At 43.4% G+C, this 20,076-nt stretch overlaps 5 protein-coding genes across 5 annotated transcripts in view; 4 read left to right on the top strand and 1 right to left on the bottom strand.

The window, feature by feature from the left end:
* LOC115457558 (killer cell lectin-like receptor subfamily F member 1) overlaps positions 1 to 20,076 on the top strand; it is a 322,410-nt gene that overhangs the window by 26,824 nt on the left and 275,510 nt on the right. The gene's annotated exons all lie outside the window — the stretch shown is intronic.
* The window catches only part of LOC115457560 (killer cell lectin-like receptor subfamily B member 1B allele B), a 567,620-nt gene that overhangs the window by 296,233 nt on the left and 251,311 nt on the right, over positions 1 to 20,076 (bottom strand). The gene's annotated exons all lie outside the window — the stretch shown is intronic.
* Positions 5,402 to 6,343, top strand: LOC115457649 (olfactory receptor 5B21-like). Its single transcript, XM_030187171.1, has one exon. It carries the CDS (start codon positions 5,402 to 5,404, stop codon positions 6,341 to 6,343), a length of 942 nt encoding a protein of 313 aa, XP_030043031.1.
* Positions 11,748 to 14,220, top strand: LOC115457557 (olfactory receptor 2B6-like; the record flags this gene model as incomplete). Its single annotated transcript, XM_030187012.1, has 2 exons — positions 11,748 to 12,656; positions 14,209 to 14,220. Coding segments are annotated over exons 1-2 (921 nt in total), but the record flags the coding sequence as incomplete, so codon positions are not given.
* LOC115457553 (olfactory receptor 5B12-like) lies at positions 16,849 to 17,781 on the top strand. Its single transcript, XM_030187007.1, has one exon. It carries the CDS (start codon positions 16,849 to 16,851, stop codon positions 17,779 to 17,781), a length of 933 nt encoding a protein of 310 aa, XP_030042867.1.

The following is a 20,076-nucleotide window of genomic DNA, read 5'->3' as shown; positions in this document are numbered from 1 at the left end:
TCATTTCTGTTACCCTTTTCTGGTACTGCTCTATCCTTTTGGAAACGGGGAGTCCGGAACCACCCACAGTTCTCAAAGTGCGGAGACACATCAGGGATCAGTTGCCTCTAACGAACTGCTGGTTCCTCTATCACATCTGGAAACGGAGCAGAGTGAAATCCCTAACCTTGTTCTCCCTAGAGTCAAATCACAATTAATCTCATTCAGGCACCTCAAGCACAGAGCCAAACCTTTCCCCTAATGGTGTGGCAGCCTTTTTAATTTCCCACACGGCCAATTCTTCAAGATTTTAAGGGGCTCCAGACACCATCTGCTGGATCCACAGTGGAGGAGAGGTGGCGACACTGCATCACAGGTAAGGAGAAAACCCAGCACTCCTGGCGAGCTGAGTTTCTCTCAACAGGTACAACTAAGAGCTTTATTCCGAAACTTCCACCAGTGAACCAGGAATAGCCAGGATACCTGGTGTCCTTTTTCCTACAAACATATTTTTCACAGGGAATGTAAAATGCATTTATCATGACTGAATCAGCCAACTCTTATAGGAAGGATCTGCAGGGATGTGCTGTACTTGGAGGAGGGTGTAAGGGGTAGGATTGAGCCTCTTTGGAGACCAATAAAAGTGAGTATGAATCTCGTCACGTAATATATCTCACATCACTGTTATTGTGTACTCTCTGGTGTGAAATAAGAATCAACATGGAGTTTCTTTATCTCCCTGTGACTCAGTTCTAATCCCTGGCTCTGACTTTCTGTGTGTGACCTTTGCTTCAGTGATTCTCTTACTCATCATCAGTTCTAATCCCCGGCTCTGTCACTGACTCTCTGTGTGTGACTTTTGCTTCAGTGACTCTTCAGCCACATTGAGCTTGCAAATAGGTGGGAAAATGTGGGATACAAATGTAACAAATAAAAATAAAATAACCTTCAGTTCAAATCCCCGGCTCTGTCACTGACTCTCTTGAGTGTGTGACCTTTGCTTCACTGACTCTCTTACAAACCTTCAGTTCAAATCCCCGGCTCTGTCACTAACTTTCTTGAGTGTGTGACCTTTGATTCACTGACTCTCTCACAAACCTTCAGTTCAAATCCCCGGCTCTGTCACTAATGCTCTGTGTGTGACCTTTGCTCTAATGATTCTCTCACATCCTCAGTTCTAATCCCCGGCTCTGTCACTCAAGAATGTGTGAGAGAGTCACTGGGGCAAACAAATAATTCTCTAATCCCTGACACTTTCTTCCCATGGGCAAAGCCATGTGTTAGATAGTCGCAAGATATAAATATCAAAGACACATTAGACTAAGAACACACAAAAGAATGATCTCAGAAATACAGCAGGATTTATGGGAATCGCTTGCTAGCCAGCTTAGATATTAACAGTGTGAAATGGAAATGAATACCTGGGTTATGAACTTTTTCAGGAGTCAGGAAATTCCTCCCTGAGCAGCTTGTCCTGGTTCCCAAAGAAGGTGACGGATGCAGCGTGTTGTCAAGCTTAATTCTGTTAAATATGTCTTTTTTTGATCCAGACCACTTGAAATCCTTTTCGGATTCTAAATCACCCGCTACGGTCACTCGTCCTTCTCTCGCCTTGTCCATGTCGACTCCGTGAACTAATATATGATGGAATATATTCTTCTCTTTTCCCTGTTAAAACAAGTTGCCTTGTATCATTACCTTGTCCTCTCTTTAGCATCGAAGACTGGAATGGCGGATTTCTTAGGAATATTTTCATGTGTTTTTCTTTAACTGTATGGTTTAATTGTATAATTTAACTATACAACTATGTCTTTTAATATATAGATCTGCCTTTTTCTGTTATGAGATTTATCTTGGAATTCATTATATAATCTAAGAAATAAAAACATTTTAAAAAGTGACAGAGCTGATGTCTTTCCTATTAATATCCGAGTCTGTGGGTACAGATTTGAAGGGTGACACTTGTTCAGATCCCTTATTTTATCATCCTCACTTTAATATTCCCTTATCTCTTGTTTGTCTGTCCTAATTAGATTGTAAGCTCTGTCGAGCAGGGACTGTCGCTTCATGTTCAAGTGTACAGCGCTGCGTACGTCTAGTGTCGCTTTAGAAATGATAAGTAGTAGTAGTCGTAATCTCCTGGAGACCACAGACCACTCACGGAGCTGTAGGCCCATCATTCCTCACCTATGAAGTCAGGTGCCTACAGGGATCATTTCAGAAGACGATGTCTCCCTCTTTAGTGTGAAAACAGCTGCATTTTGGTCATTTGGGCATATAAAGGGGAGGTTATGCACATAAATTGATTTACTTTGCAGTGCAAAAGGTGGTGTAGGAAACATAAACACATCATAGCTCAGATCATAACAAACAAAAACAGAACATAACAGAAACGAAAACAGGAGACAATACTGGGGAGGAAGGATGACTCCTCAAATGAAACAGTTGGATTTCTGTTTAAACCTCTCTTTACTTGGGGCTTATAATGGGGTCCTTTATCCTTTGTTTTGTGGTTCAAAGTCACTCAAGGGTTATTTTTCTAATGCATGCTTACCGCAGGTTAAGAACGCCTACCGAAGGTCATGCTGAGACATCCTGCGGTGGTTTTGGCACATACACACGCTTCCCCATGCGTAGGGTTACCATACGGCTCCAAAAAAGGGAGGACAGATTGAGTCAGTCCGGGTTTTACTTCTATTGCTTTCTGGAGCTATATGGTAACTCTACCCATGGGCAAAAAATAATTTTACGCTGGGGGCATTTTTGGGGGCGGAGAGTGGGCGTGTTCAGTGGGCATTGCCATGTGGCAACTCATTCATGCATGACCCCTTACTGCCTAGAAAAAAAGGTGCAGTTAAGGGCTGATGCACTAATGGCTGAACATTAGTAGAAAAATTAGAGCAAGACCATTATTGCTGATTTACAAAATTTGGTCATTTTGCCCCAGTGTTAAAAGGTAGCTTCAGCGCAGAGGAAACCCACAGTCCAGTAACAGCGAAGGCCAGAAGGACTAATCAACAAGCAGAGGAAGAGAATTCAAATAACCAGTTTTTAAGACCGGTTTTGAAAGTAGTGGAAGAGTGCCCTTCACGTAAGGAATTTCAGAGCAAAGGATCTGTCCAAGAACGGCAGCCTGGCATGAGAAATCAAACCCTAGCACCCTAAAAGGATGAACAGAGAGGAAGTTACATTGAGAAGATTTAAAGGCGTGCACAGGGGTGTAGGGAATGGGAAGAGAGTCTACATAAATTGGATTCATATGGCCCGATATTTAACCAGCGGTGGGCAGTGCCGCCGGTGTTAAACCTGGATATTCTGTGCTGTTTCTGTTGAGTGGCATTGAATATCCATTTTTAACCACTAAAAAGTTCACCAGTTATGCCAGTATTCAGTGCTAAATGTTAACTTTTTAGCAGTTAAAGATAAGCTGCTAGTTATGCGCCTAACCGGCTATGTCATACGATAGTTGGTTAGTGGTAACTAGTAACTTTGGACATTCAGCAGGAGATAACTGGTCATCTCATGCTGAATATTGCTGGTTAGGTGCTAAAACGCTATTTAACCTGTCAGCAGACGTTCCTGACCGTTTAAATAGTGCTGAAAACCCGGGGGGGGAGGGGGAGGGCAGAGGGGGGTGTTAACGACTGGAGTGCGAAAAGCGCCAGAAACAGGATTTTAGCTGTTCCTCCAGGAGAGCTGTAACAAGGTCAAGAACTTTTAGCACTGTATAAAAGTTTAACAGCGGGTTTTCCGAAGACGTTGGAGTCAATGCAAATTAACTGAGGGAACATCTGCAAGACAAGAGTTCCAGTAATCAAAGTCTATTCAAAACAAGGGCATGAATTGTAAAGCACATATGTCTCCGGATGACCTGAGGGGGTGAAGCTCCTTAAATTCAAAAATGATTTCCTCACAAGAGAGCGATAGAAAGTTCGCAATCAATAAAAACACTACATCTTTGATAGAAATGAAACCTCCAGGAGTTCACCTTTACTTCGACACTGGATGTGACTCTTTGTGGGGTTTCCAAGCAAAGATCATACTTTCATTGTGGTAAGCACAGAGGCAGAGTCTGGGGACAGTGTGGGCAGAACACGCATGTATGTGCATTGATTATAAAATATTATCTTATCTGCATACTTGTAATACATAGTTGCAGTCGTTAGGACAGAGGTAAGTGATTGTGCTTAAATGAAGGTGTATTTTGGGCCACTTATACCACAATTCTGTAAATAAAAGTAGGCAACTACATTTCTTTATCAAATCAGCTGAAGAGATGCTTTTCGGCTGCCTTAAACGAGAGACCTAGTTATGAATTTACCCCCCCTCTATGTGCTGAAAAGCAATGCTAAGCACCTCAATTATGGGGAGCCTAATGGTCAGTGGAGCAGCCGGTGACCCAGGGGGGTTCAATTCCCATTGCAGGTCCTTGTGACTCTGGGCAAGTCACTTAACTCTCCGCTGCCCTGGTACAAAATAAGTACCTGTAACCGCTTTGATTGTAACCAGAGAAAGGCAATATATCAAATCCCATCCCTTTCCTTTCCCTTACCTTCTCCAAACATCTCCCCCAAAGTCACCCACTCTTTAGGCTCCTAAATTTAGGGAAGCCAGTTTAACTTTGGGAGTCCAGGCTCCCGATTTCCCAAACTAAAGATACTCCCAATGCACCTTTTGGCGGGTGTCATGACGATCTGCTGGAATGGTTTTTTATGCCTTTTTGTTTTTAATATCCTTTTAACTTCAATTTGCAATGGAGTTCCCATTTATCTTTATCATTTTTAGTACAGTCTCGATTATTTGACATAAACGGGACCAGCTCGTTGGTCAGATAATCCCTTAAAAATGTTCTGAAAACAAACTTAATGCATGAAGAATAGGCATAGGGTATCTGTGTTAAAAATATTGTTTATGACCTCTAACCAGCAGCGTGTGAAGCCGGAAAACAGGAAAAGAACTTGCGCACTTCTTAACGGCAACGCGATGTCGTCACCAGGTGGGTCTGTTGGATATGCTGGATGGTTGGATCATTGAAGGCCAGATAATCGAGACTGTACTGCATTGTAAATTGTATGGTTGTGTATTCATGACATGGTGGTATAATAAGCTAAATAAGCCATAAAATCAGCCTATTTGAAAATTGTCCCCATTCAAGGCATCGTCTCTAATCACATGATTGGGTTTTAATTTATTTCAGGATTTAGCCTCAATTTTCAGATCGTTTCCCTGCAGCACAGACTAGGATGAGACTTTTGGTAATCTAACCCTTAGTATGGACAATCTCTTCCCAATGCAGTGAACAGCCAACGAGTTTAATGAAATGCAGATCAGCGACTTTCACTGCTGGCCACGTATCGCAGCAACTCCAGTGACACCTGTATTTAACATATACCACGTCTAGTTTTGCATTATTACCTTCAGAATGAGAACGAAGGATCCTGGAGATGTAGAAAACATAACAGCTGTGACAGAATTCATCATTCTGGGACTTTCGGATAATCCAGATTTGCAGGTTCCACTGTTTCTGATCTTCCTGCTTATCTACCTGATTACCCTGCTGGGGAACCTGGCAATTGTCATAGCGACCTGCATCGACCCCCGTCTGCACACCCCCATGTACTTCTTTCTCAGTCACCTGTCATTCACAGACATCTGCTGCACCTCCAACATCGTGCCGAAACTGCTGGTGATTTTCCTTGCAGGGGATAAGACCATTTCCTACTCTGGGTGCATTATGCAGCTGTTTTTCTTCATGGGTTTTGCTTGCACCGAATGCTTCCTCCTCACTGCCATGGCTTATGATCGTTATGTGGCCGTCTGCCACCCCCTGCACTATCTGCTCATCATGAATCAGAAAGTTTATGTCTTACTGGCAGCCGCTTCCTGGACCGGTGGCTTCCTAACTTCTGTGACAATCATGGTTTCCGTCATCTGCCTGTCATTCTGTGCTTCTAACGAGATTAATCATATCTTTTGTGAACTCATGCCGCTGCTAAAGCTTTCCTGTACTGACACAGCCAGCGCTGAAACAGTGTTATTCATCGCAGCCGCATTAACCTCAGTGCCTGCCTCTCTGGTGACGCTTACATCCTACACCTTCATCATCTCAGCCATCCTGAGGATCCGCTCTGCGGAGGGGAAGCGCAAAGCCTTCTCCACCTGCTCCTCCCATCTCACCGTCATCTCTGTGTTCTATTTGTCAATTTTCTGTGTGTACCTGAGGCCCAACTCCACTTATTCCCTGCAGCAGGGGAAAATTCTGTCTGTGGTCTACACGACGGTCACCCCCATGCTGAACCCCCTGATTTACAGCCTGAGGAACAAGGATGTGAAAAACGCACTGAGGAAAGTTATCGGAAGGTAGCTGAGCGGTATAAAGGGACATTCCTTTAATAAAAGCAAAATAGGAAATCTAGAAACACATTACCTGCTTTGATTCCTTTTGTTCTGAAAATAAAAAATGTTTAACTTCAATTAAATTAAATGTTTTAAATTGAAAAATACATGCATTTTTTTCAATAAACAGAAAACCCTTAAGCTTAGCGGAGTTTAAAAAAGGTTTGGATGGCTTCCTAAAGGAAAAGTCCATAGATCGTTATTAAATGGACTAGGGGAAAATTCACTATTTCTGGGATAAGCAGAATAAAATGTTTTATACATTTGTGGAATCTTGCCGGGTATTTGTGATCTGGATTGGCCACTGTTGGAAACAGGATGCTGGGCTTGATGGACCTTTGGTCTTTCCCAGTATGGCAATACTTATGTACTTATGTAAGCAGCTAAAGACCCTCCCAGCCCTTTTTCTACCCTAAACTCCTGATCCCCCTGGATATCCTGCCTCTCACCCCACACGGTTATCTGTCCACATAGTGCTGACAGAGGTCAGGCAATATCTTGGAATATTTAGGAATGTGGCATTGATGTTCCAAGAGCCAGCTGATACTGCCCCTGAATGGAGAAAGGGGCCGGGTGTTTGGGAGAGGGCCTGAAGGGATCTTTGTTTTAAATTCAGTTTTTTTTCCTGATGGGGAGATTCCGGCCTTTTGGTTTTTCCTGTGTATTGGGAACACTCGAGTGTCTATTAAGTTTTAATTAGTTGGATTTCGCTCACACCTTTTTCAGCAGTAGCTTAAGGTGAATTATATTCGGGGATACTAGGTATTTCCCTGTCCTTGGAGGGCTCACAGTTTAAGGGACTCTCTTACTAACGCTTAACGTGTGCTAATGGAGTTAAATGCTAAGATGCCCATTTGATACCTTTGGGCTTCTTAGCATTTAGTGTACGCGAAGGGGTCCTAAGTTTTTACTTGAGGCAATGGAAGGTTTAGTGACTTGTCCCATGATCAAAATGAGCAACAGCAGCAGGATTTGAAACAGGCGTCCCTAGTTGGTGGTCCACTGCTGTGACCCTTAGGCTACTCCTCCACATGAGACGAAAATGAAAAGAAGCTCTCCTAATAAGGGGTAATCTAGGCATCGATTGCTTAAGGTTTTCAGCCTTTGCCCGTAGGGAAGCCCTTCCAGCCCAATGACCATTTGTGCTGCTATTGGGAACATCTAAGTTTCCGAAAAGTGCTCCACTACAGACATTAGGGGAGGTTGTTCTGTTAATCTCCGAGTGCTTGATGTCCCCGCTGAAAAAGCAAGGGATTCTGGACTCTCTGTTAACTTCAGGAAAAATGAACATTTATCTTAGTTATTTCAGAAACATAAATGTTTATGTTCAGACACATAAATGCTTGTTTTGCTATTCTCGGAACATAAATGTTTATATGCTACACAGATATATTTCTGTGTCCATTTTGACCTGATGATATTGTAGACGTTTACTTTTCTAAAATGGATGTTTATGCTGCACATAGAGGGACATTTTCGATAAGATGTCTAACTCTGACTTTGGACGTTTCGATCAAAACATCCAGAATCCGAATAGCAAATATACCCATTTTCGAAAAAGGCAAAACATCTATCTTTATTTTTTCTGAAAATACCATTTGTAGTAAGGTTTTTCTGCTCTGTGTTTATCTTTTAGACCATTAAAAAAATATACAAGTGAAAAACAGAAAATCAAGCCATTGGGATGTGGGAGGGGCAACATTTTCGCAGACTGGTCCCTCAGACATCCCAGGACAGCAATGGCGCATCCTGGGGTCCACTGCTGTGGACTTTATATAAATGCTCCCAGGTACACATCTCACCTTTGCTCCCTTATCTTGTCTGCTGAGCCCCCCCCCCTCCAAAAAAACCCACTACTCTAACTGTAGACACATTACAATAGGGGGCACCCATATGTGGGTTTAGTGGGTTTCTGATGAGTTTTTAGAGGTCTCACATTTCTATGACAAGTGTAATAGGTAGGGGGACGTATGGGCCTGGGTCTACCTGTCTGCAGTGCACTGCACCCAGCACTACATTACTCTACTCCAGGGACCTGCATGCTGCTCTAATGGACCTGAGCAGAACATATGAGGCTGGCGAGTACTAGTTTTCTTCACATCTTTGGGAGAGTGGGAAAGGGGTCAGTGACCACTGGGGGAGGGAGGGAGGGGGGTCATACCTGATTCCCTCCGTTGGTCATTTTGGGCACCTTTTAGTAAGGGATTGGGACTTGATATACCGCCTTTCTGTGGTTACAGTCCCAAAATGGTTTACGTCGTATATACAGGTACTTATTTGTACCTGGGGCAATGGAGGGTTAAGTGACTTGCCCAGAGTCACAAGGAGCTGCAGTGGGAATTGAACCCAGTTCCTCAGGATCAAAGTCCACTGCACTAACCACTAGGCTACTCCTCCACTCCTTACTCTTTGGGATTCCGGAATCTTGCTATTCTTTGGGCTTCTACTTGGAATGTTGTTACTCTTTGACGTTGTGCCTGGAATCTTGTTAATGGGACTTGATACACTGCCTTTCTGTGGTCACAATTGAAGCGGTTTACATAGTATATACAGGTCCTTATTTGTACCTGGAGCAATGGAGGATTAAGTGACTTACTCAAGGTCGCAAGGAGCTGCAGTGAGATTCAAACCCAGTTCCCCAGGATCAATGTCCTCTACACTAACCACTAGGCTACTCCTATAGTCCAGTTTGTACCATATTTGTTCTGAAAACAGGTCTAGATCAAAACATTGAATTTTTGCCCTAGACATTTTTGTTCCATTATGGCTATAAAATGTCCAAGTGTTAGGAACGGCCTAAGCCAGCCCCTGAAATGCCCCGACATGCTTCCTTGAGATGAATGGCATAGAGAAACGTCTGCAGAATAGGTTTCAAACATACCAATTTGGATGTATTGAGAAGAAAACACTTTTTGGATTTTTCTATTTTGGAAGAAGCTTTATGTCTGAAAATGCTTTTTTTTAAAAATACTAGTGGAACTTGAGATGATTCAAGTTCGAAAATGCTGCTCTGATGAAAAACCTGCCCCAGGAACACATCCAGCTGGAACTCCGTTTCACCAGGCTAAATTATTCTCTGGCTGGGGCAGGATGAGGGGAGGGATTTTGTTAAAAGGGAAAATTCCTCTGGTTATCTCATGAACTAAACTTGAGACATCTTGTGAAAATTCACCTCCATGTAGCTGCTTTCTGTTCTCTGCTACTTGTAACTGTGAAGTAATTCATTCACTATTTCGATCTGTAAAGTTAATTTTGATGACAGAAAACCTGTTTGTAAAGAACCAGGATTTGGAGATCTGAGAATACAGAGCAAACCTACAACAGGATGTGACAACAGAGTGAATCGGTGCTTCAGGTGGATAATTCTGCAAACTTCTGTGCTCACGTATGATACTTTTAAATGGTTATAATAACCCCCCAACCACCTCCCGATTGCTGACCATTGATCAGAGCAATTGAAGCACAGATCAGATTTTCTCAAATCTTCTGTAATAAAGAGATTATTCTCCTACTGCAACTGGAAAGCAGCAGCAGAATGAGAGACCGAAAAATTTATTGTCCCCATGGATCAATCACTTGTAAAACTTTCCTGGAAACACAGAACAGAAAAAAAATTGTAACTTTTTCATTCCCCAGGTTGGAAAAAACACTGTTCTCTCCCTATGTCCCATTTTAAAACATTTAAGGCCCCTGAGATCCCTCCCTCCCTCCCCCCCACCTGTTTCATGGTGGTGGAGAGGAGGCAGAACCAGTAGAAAGAAAACCCAGTCATTTTGTAACATGACTTTAATGCCTTCATGAGTTGCACCTTCTCATCAGAAATAATTTAGACTTATTCAGGAGCTTCCTTGGAGTTGAGACCTTCCCAGCCAGGAATAGAAAGATTTTTCTGCAAATGTAATTTTTCACTGGAATGTAAAGCGCATTTTATCATGACTGATGGAGAAGATCTGCAGAGATGTCACACACCAGGGGTAGGATGGAGCACGTTTGAAGGGCTTAGAGCCCAGAGTCAGCGACTCAACGTCTCCTGATTTGGATTCCTGATCTCCCTTATCCACCTTCCGATCATGTGTTTGAAGGTTTTAGGAAGGACGCCTTCCTCCCTAACCAGAGGTGAACAGAGGTACTGAGTACTGACACTATTATCACAGTTGAGTTTGCGAAGAGAACCGTGAGTATTGCATTTTTTAGATGAATTAATATGAGCCTGCATTAAAGCTGAATATCCTAATATAAAAAGAAAAATCAGAGTTTGCCAGATGAAGAAAAGGAAACCCCTGTCCTCACAGTCCTTCTATCTGCCTCAGACCTGCTGCTCTGTCTTAGCGGTGTTGACTGCTCCTCAGCTATAGAGAATGTTACATACGTAATGCTGAGAGGGAAACCCCTAAACCCCGAACAACTAAAAATAAACACATTTATAGAGGCTGACATTCAAATTGGACCACTGAATATATATATATAAAGTCTAGAGGCTCCTAACAGGACAATCCATTTAGGAAGGGCTCCGGTGTATACGTTTCGCCCAGTTATTGGCTGCCTCAGGAAGGGACTTGAAAAACCGGTCCGGTCATGGACTTTTAACAGTGCCCTTCATGAAGCAGCCAATAACTGGGCGAAATGAGGCACACTTATTGAAGGGAGACACGAGAAGGGAGACACGAGATGGAGTCACGAATGTATTGAGTATATCAGGATCGTTTCCTCGATGGTACCAGGAATAGCCCGACTTGTACAAGTCCACGGACCAGTTGGAGTTAAATTTGCAGTTGGACAGTTGAGAGAGACCTTCGCCAGGAGCCTAATATCAAGGATAAGTGAAAGTTTTCTGCAATTTCCATTTTTTGAACAATAGCATGACTTTGGACTGCAGGCTCTAGGTGGCAGGGAAAGGTTGAGGCTTTCTTAATTAGAGCGATAACGGGGAGGATCCTTAGTTTATAAAAGTTTAAACGTGAATACGTTTCCGGGTAGTTTCCCGGTTTTTTGATTATGCGATTTTGGTCTCACTTTGTTTATTAGTTTAATTAGTGAAGGAAACAGTGAGTGTTTCAGACCACTCGTTTTTCTCACGTAAACGTGAGTTTTTTTTGCCTGTTCTCCTTTCACCGGGACCTATGATAGTACTGACTTTAGTAGGGGCGTGATAAATACTTTTAGTATCTCCCCTATTAGGAGCTTTGAGGTTCCCTGTTGATTAATAGAGAAGAAGGAATTTGTTGATTAAAATTCCTAATAACAAAGAGAGACATACACATAACGTATTTTTCAAACTGTTTTTTGATGTTGAACTGTACTGAATATACCTATCATTTCTCTTTACTATTTTTACCTCTCCCTCCCCCCCCAGGAGAAGACAGATGGATCCAATGGATGTGGAAAATATGACGACACAGAGAGAATTCATTATTTTGGGACTTTCCGATAATCCTGCTTTGCAGCTTCCGCTCTTCCTGGTCTTCCTGGCTATCTACTTGATCACAGTGTTGGGGAACCTTGTGATCATCACAGTGACCTGCGTTGACCCCCGCCTGCACACCCCCATGTACTTTTTCCTCAGCAACCTGTCACTCACAGACATCTGTTGTACTACCATCATCACCCCAAAACTGCTGGAGATCTTCCTCTCAGGGAATAAGACCATTTCCTTCGCTGGTTGCATGACGCAGCTCTTTTCCTTTATGGGATCGGTCAGCAGCGAGGCTTTCCTCCTTACGACCATGGCTTACGACCGTTACGTGTCGATCTGCCACCCCTTGCACTATTCACTTATGATGAATCAGAGACTGAGCGTTGTGCTGGCGGCCATTTCCTGGATCACTGGTTTCCTGAATTCTGTGGCGTTTACGGTTTCCGTCAGCCGCCTTTCATTTTGTGACTCTCACGAGATCGATCATTTCTTCTGTGAGCTCATTCCACTCTTAAAACTTTCCTGCACTGAGATATCTGGTCCTGAAATCATCCTGTTTGTTGATGCCATGTTGACAGCGGTGCCCACCTTCCTAGTGACTCTTACTTCTTACACCTACATCATCTCAGCCATCCTGAAGATCCGCTCGAAGGAAGGGAAGCGTAAAGCCTTCTCCACCTGCTCCTCCCACCTCACTGTCATCTCTGTGTATTACTTATCCCTGCTGTCCATTTACCTGAGACCCACCTCAACATACTCCCAGGGACAGGGCAAAATCATGTCGGTGGTTTACACAACTGTCACCCCCATGCTGAACCCCCTGATTTACAGTCTGAGAAACAAGGAGGTAAAAAATGCGCTGAGGAAAGTCATCGGGGGCTAGTTAATAGGATGTAGAAATCACAGCATGTTATCGTACTAAAGAGACATAGGGGCAGGGTTTTTTTTGAGGTGGTACTTGGGGGTACTGAGTACTGGCACCTTTTCGATTGTCTGCTAAAATTGACTCATGGTCCTCATATTTTAATGACAGAGCTCAGGCTCTACACACCAATTCTGCCTTGTCATAGATTCTGTGACTGGTTGCAGGGGGGCCTGTCTATTGTGGGGGGGTCTCTCAGTGGTCACCCCACCCTTGAAGGGTGGCTTAGCATTTGAGTACCGGCACCTTTTTTGCTAGAAAAAAATGCACTGCATAGGGGTCGATATTTAAAGTGATTTCACCAGCCAGAAAAGGCTCCTGGCTCGTTAAATTCCTTGATCTGGGTTAACCGTTCATCGTCATTTAACTGTTTAGTTGCTGCTGAAAATGTCCGGTTAGCGCCTAACTCAAAGGTGGCTGATAAGGAACTGATATTCACGCACTTAACCGGCCAAAGTAACTGCATAAGTAGGACCACGTAAAAGTCAGTCCTCTGTGTGACACCCTGCAGCTCGTTAAGTGTTGACTATCACACTAAGGGGTCCTTTTACGAAGGTGTGCTAACGTTTTTAGCGCTTGCTAATGATTAGCGCACTCTGAATGCTAGAGATGCTCATAGGAATATACGAGACACAAGATTTATAGATAGCGATAAGAAAATGTCATTTTGTGTGAGACGTAAAGGTACAACTCAAGCTTAATGAATTGAGATGGTTTTTGTTTAATTTTCTAGGCAAAGTCCTTGATACAGCCTAGCAGGCGAAACATTCATGTCGGACAGTTTTGAGCCCCCAGTCCGAATATCTATAAAGATAAGTGTTTAAAATATAATCAAAATGATTGCATAGAAGCCGATGAGGAATTTGGTGCTACATAAATTGCCCCCAAAATAATTATTGGTTAATAAGCACCACTGAGGCAAAAATTGAAAAAAAATTGAAATAATTGAACAAATTATAAAAGTGGGAGAATGTGGCGGAGACAAATATATAAGAAATAAGTGTATATCTAGGACCAAGTGAGCTTGAAGGGTGTATACATATATGGTTCCTAGCAAGACAAATATAACTGTCCAATATACTAGTAAATTACATAGGAATATACGGGCATGTCTAGCATTTAGCGCATGCTAAAAACGTTAGCACGCCTTTGTAAAAGGTCCCCTTAGTGCATACTAAGCTTTAGTAAAAGGACCCCTTAACTGGCTACGCTTTCGCCGGCTCCATAAACCTGAAAATTCAATGCTGCAGCATGGACATGACCTGGCATTAAATTACTGGCAGAATATTGATTCCTTTGATTTCTAGGAGGGATCCGTGCAGAAATATAGAAAACATTCTCTCTAGTCCTTATTGTGGGAAACTTAGTATCAGCTATTAAAGCCCACCTCTTCACCACTGCTTTTGACTCCTAACCACTGCTCACCTGTCCTGTCCTTTTATCTCACCTCTTTATTCCCTTACCCTTAACTGTTTGTCTGTCTGCCTGTCTTATCTAGATTGTAAGCTCTTTGAGCAGGGACTGTGTTTTGTATATGGTGTACAGCGCTGCGTATGCCTTGTAGCGCTATAGAAATGATAAGTAGTAGTAGCTGACTGAAGGAACGCAGCAAGAAAATACAACCAACCCATTGGTTACCCATTGGTTGTAGAAGGATCTGGTCCTCATGATCCAGAAAGAATCTCGGTCTATAAAAACCCTGGAAGATGAGACCTAAGAAACCACATGGAATGGCTGGTCTCATTCTCTGGAACCAGTAAAATCCCTATTCTTTGGATAAAATAATACTTTTCTATTCTGGCCCAGGGTAAGAGGGAATTTTGAGGACACAGACACTTCAATGTAGCATAAGGAGTGCAAAGTTTTAGACCATTGTGACATCACTTCTATTATAATCTACTGTAACATCTCAGTCCTATAAGAAAGAACTAATTGTGACTGGGGGGGGAGGGGGGTCAAAAGGGGAGGGGCGCTGGGGGGGGGGGGGGTCAAAAGTGGTTGTGGTGGGGGGGGGGGGGGGCTAAAATGTGCCCCCTCACCTCGGGCTCTGGCCCCCTCTCCCACCGAAGTCTGGCTACGCCCCTGGTCTATAGAATACGCCTATTGGCTATGCCAGCACCTAACTCTAGGTGCGTCTATTTGTGCCAAGAAAAACTAAGTTAAGGTGTGCAGCGAGTGTATTCTATAAACCTGCTTGTAAATTTTCGGAACATCCACGAACCACCCATTCCACGCCCCTTTTCCACAGCAGCCATTAGAATTTGCACACACCACGTTACAGAATACGCTTAGCAAGTTGTGCGCATACATTCTAATTGCCAATTGGTGCTGATAATTGCTTCTTAACATTCACTTATCAGCACCGATTAGCTAGATAACCAATTAGGTTATGCGCAATTGTTATGGAATGTCCTTCGATTCCTGTGTGGAAATTTCAGAGCGATATATAGTATCCAGGGGTTACTGTGCACATCCCCAGAGATAGTAAGCTCTGTTGCGCAGGGATCGTCTCTTACATGTTCGAGTGTACAGCGCTGCGAGCATCTACTGTGTGTGTGTGTGTGAGAGAGAGAGAGGGGCAGACAGGGAAAGAACCTTTCACTCCCAAATGCTGACCAGTGACCACTGCAGGTGAAGCTGAGATCAAACTCCTTGTACCCTTCTATAACCAGCGTGATAATTCACTACCACAGCTGGGAACAGAGAAGCACGAGGGGCCCAAAATGTGTTCTCCCCACAGATCAATCACTTGTAAATTTTTCAAGGAACACAGACTTAGAACATTTCCTTTAATTGTCTGTGAGTCTTCTTAATTTCCCAGATGAGAAGATCACAGTTTTCTCTCCACAGCTCATTCTTAAAGTATTTAAGACACCCGAGGTCTTTCCTCCACTGGGTTAGGCAGGAGATGAGGTGGCGCTGCTGCACAGGTAAGAAAAAAAACCAAGTGATCCAGTAGCCTGTGGCTGTAATACAGAAACATAACCAGGTTGAGGGCGTGGGGGGAGCGGAAAGCAGACTGCCGACTTTGCCGGCGTGTATTTGAAACACAACAGATCACGTGAAAAATAGGTGCCGATGCTGCCTGAAGTCTGTTTGGGGGAGCGGTCGCTCTCCTGCAAGCCACCTAGCTATGCCTCTGCTGTAATGTCTATGATCTGATCAGATATAATTTAGGGGTCGAGGCTTCTGCTCGGTTAAACCCCGCTGAGTTAGCCGGCCACTGATATTCAACTCCATTGAACCCATTGAATATCTCTGCTAACTGGCTATTTCCAAACGGGCAGGGTTCGGGGTAGTCCCAGGCCAGAGCTTGGGAGAGTCAGCCTATGTGCTTGCTTGGCTGGTTAGCGGACTGAATATGGGCCAATGTCTGGTTAACGTCCGGTCAGCACACACACTCAGATTTTCAGAGGCAGGAGATGTGCATCATGTCCTGAGGTTAGTTCAGCCTGCGGCTACAAGCCACTTAAAAGCTGTTGACTGCATTGAGCTGAATATCGGTCCCTTAGAGTTTTATTCAGGAGCTTCCCCAGGGGTTGGGCCCACCAGCCAGGAACAGGCATTTTGCTGTCATTTTTCTACATATATAATTTTTCACAGGGAATATAAAATCTGTTTATCGTGACTGAATAAATCTGGTGATTTGTGATGGAGAGGATCCACGGGATGTGATGTACCCGGTGGGACGGGGAGGGAACGCGTCTGAAGGGACACCAGAGGGGCAGATGTGGTGTCCCATTTCTTAAGAATCCATCTCAGTCCCTGGAAAGAAAAGAGACCCCCTCTTAGATCTCAGTTCCTGTGGATGGTGCGTTTGAACAGTTTTAGGAAGAAAACTCACTTCCTCAAGCAGGGGGGGAACTTGACTATTAAGGCTATTTCCACAGCTGTGTTTTCAGAGGGCGGCTTTCTGTCAGTGATTATGAATTTTATTAATTTTGAACTCTGTAGCTGTCATGCAGTACCCTGAGTACTCTGGGATTACAACACTAAACCAGGCTACACATTGCAATGTATGTAAAGTTCAATACATTTAGCACAGTGGATGGACCTTGAGGTTAGAAAAAAGCTAAAACAGAAGAATCTGCACCTTTACTTAGAAATTCTAATTTCTTACACTCCCAGAACAAAAGCAATGGACCCAGTGGATGTGGAGAACATGACAGAGATGACAGAATTCATCATTCTGGGACTTTCTGATAACCCCAGACTGCAGTTCCCTCTCTTCCTGGTCTTCCTCTTCATCTACTTCATCATCCTTCTGGGGAATGTTTTGATGATCACACTGATCTGCGTTGATCCTTCCTTGCACACCCCCATGTACTTCTTTCTGGGCAACCTGTCACTCACAGACATCTGCTGTAGCTCCACCATCATCCCAAAACTCTTAGCCATCTTCCTGTCAGGGGAGAAGACCATTTCCTTTGCTGAGTGCATTGTGCAGCTCTATTTCTTCATGGGCTCCACTTGCGTGGAGATCTTTCTCCTCACCGCTATGGCTTATGACCGCTATGCCGCAGTCTGCCACCCCTTGCACTATTCACTGATCATGAGACACAGAGTCTGTGGCCTGCTGGCAGCTGCTTCCTGGACCATCGGCTTTGTGCCTTCTGGAACAATCACGGCATCTGTCACCCATCTTTCATTTTGTGCCTCTAAAGTAATTGATCATTTCTTCTGTGAACTCATGCCGCTGTTAAAGATTTCCTGCACTGATACATCTGGCCCTGAAATCACATTATTTTTTGAAGCTGCTTTGATATCATTGCCAGCCTTCCTAGTCACTCTTATATCTTACATTTTCATCATCTCAGCCATCCTGAGGATCCGCTCTGCAGAGGGAAAGCTTAAAGCCTTCTCTACCTGCTCCTCCCACCTCACTGTGGTCTCTGTGTATTATTTATCGCTCTTCTCCATGTACCTAAGACCCACCTCAACGTTCTCCTTGGATCAAGGTAAAATCTTGTCTGTGCTCTACACGACTATCACCCCTATGCTGAACCCCCTTATTTACAGCCTGAGGAACAAGGAGGTGAAAAACGCATTGAGGAAAGTCCTTGGGAGGTAACTTCAACGTGGAGTCTAAACCACAGCACATTATCATAGAGAGGAGATGCCCATCTTCTAGCACAGGGATGGGCAACCATGGTCCTTGAGGGCCACAACCCAGTCAAGTTTTCCACAATGAATATTCATGATATCTATTTTCATACAACAGAAGCAGTACATGCAAATCAATCTCATGCATATTCATTGTGGAAGTCTTGAAAACCTGAATGGGTTGTGGCCCTTGGAGCTGTGGATGCCCATCCCTGTTCTAGCAAGTATCCATGGAGAAAGAGCTTGATATGGTCTTCCACTGAAGGTCAGCGCCTTAACAAATGCTATTTACCACAATGGGATTTGATTACTAATAACACACATTAACACGGGAGCTCACTTTAGTGTTTGTGATGGAAGTTTGAGAGTAGCTATTGGGTTCTGATGATGTAAGTGTGGCTAGTTCTGGATAGCTCTAATCAGTCGTGGTTTGTGTTTGATATTATGTGATTTGAGTATGTTATTGTTGAATATTTTGTATTGGATGCTTCTGAGTTTTATTTCATTGTTAATTCTATTGTAAATGTATATTGATTCTGTTTTGTTCACTTTGATTGTGACTGTTAATTTTTATTTCTATTTTACCTTTTCCAAAATGGGTTCCAACCATTAAACCGTGTAAAAAAAGCAACTTCTACTCCTCATTCAGAAAAAACTGTTAGAAAGCCGAGCTAGGACTCAGAAGAAATATACCAACTCCCAGAGATTAGCGGCTCCTGTTTTCAATGAGTTGGATCTAGCAGACTGGGGGAAATAGCCAGCAACATTTTGGGTTTCCATTCTTTAGGGTCAGGAACATCTTTCCCACCACACCCTACCCTTGGCCTGGAGGAAGCCTTTCTCTCTTGGCTGATAGAAGGAAGGAGGTTTGCAGCAACATCACTGGTGTGAGTCATATTTAATTTTAATTTAATTCAGGCATTTATAGTCTGATTAACTTTCAAGCTCAAGGTGAAGGACAATCACACATTGTAAGCAGGTACAATCTCTGTCCCTAGAGGGCTCACAATCTTGGGTTTTGTGAGGCAACGGAGTGGGACTTGAACTCAGGATGCTGGGATTGAAGCCCGCTGTACTAACCATTAGGCTACTCCTACACTCCAGGGCAGCATCACTACTGTGGTGTTTACAGCTTTGTGATGTCCATGCTGAGAATAATTTTCTGCTCAGCTGCACGAAGACAACTTTTCAGATTCTATCTACAATTCCATTATCAAAGGCTTTAACTGACAATATAGCAAGTACAGAATGAAAGGTTACAGAATATAGGGATCCCATAAAGGAACTGGACATCTGTAAATCAGCGGCTGCACTTATACCACATTCAGACCCAACCTGAGTGAGAGGTTTCATCACATTTGTAAAGATTTTCTTTCCTTCCTCATCTATAAGTTGAACTTTGATATTAAAAACACATTGAAAAGCTTCCTGTGCTAACCACTATCTCAATCAAGGAACTGAGCAAGAGATGACATCTCTACACAAGATAAGAGAGACCTCACACTCTGCACTGATAGACTGGCTGCCTGTCACTTCTGCAGTAATAGCACAGTGTAAAAATTTCTCAGAGCAATTTGGATCTTATATTGATTCCCCAGTGCCCAGTTCAGCATCATCGTAATCAGAGGTCAGGGGGTTGGGCGCTGGGTCCTGAGTCTCACTCACTTGGAAGCTGCTACTCAAATCTGAGAAGAGTCCTGTGAACCGAAAGAGGAAAATCAAATTCAGAGACCTCTGTAAACTCCTGAAGTGTCTCCATGGGACAACAATGCAAGAAACCGCTTTCAGACCCTAATCAGTGCCTGATCTCTCACTCACCAATCACCTTACCAATTAAAACCACATTTTAAAGTCTTAAACTGCACAGGAAATATGGAAGTGAAAGTTCAGGATGTGCTTTGTTCTACTGCAGACATGGGGCAATTTTGACCCCCCCCCCCCACTACAGTGGTTTGTAAATGCATAATTGAATACACTACAGATTAAGTAATCTTTTGAACAGTTTGGAAGAGGAAATAAAGGGATGATGCACTTTAGCTAGCTTGCATAACAAATCACTTTGGTCAGTTTGAAAGAACACAGCCTGTGCTTCTGCAGTCATTTTCACACCACAGGCAGGCAACAAGTAGAATGTTGGACTGCAGGAACCCTGATCTTCTCTTGGCTTAAACAGCTATTTATGAATGTAATTAGTTATGTAAGAATATGTTTGGCGAAGACCTTCAGGAATCAGAGCATGTGACATTCTTTTATTTCAGCAGAG

The sequence above is a fragment of the Microcaecilia unicolor genome, chromosome 14 (genome assembly GCF_901765095.1).
Source record: "Microcaecilia unicolor chromosome 14, aMicUni1.1, whole genome shotgun sequence".
Taxonomy (NCBI): domain Eukaryota; kingdom Metazoa; phylum Chordata; class Amphibia; order Gymnophiona; family Siphonopidae; genus Microcaecilia; species Microcaecilia unicolor.
The sequence above is the reverse complement of the archived record's forward strand: the minus strand, read 5'-3'. Positions and strand labels throughout refer to the sequence as shown.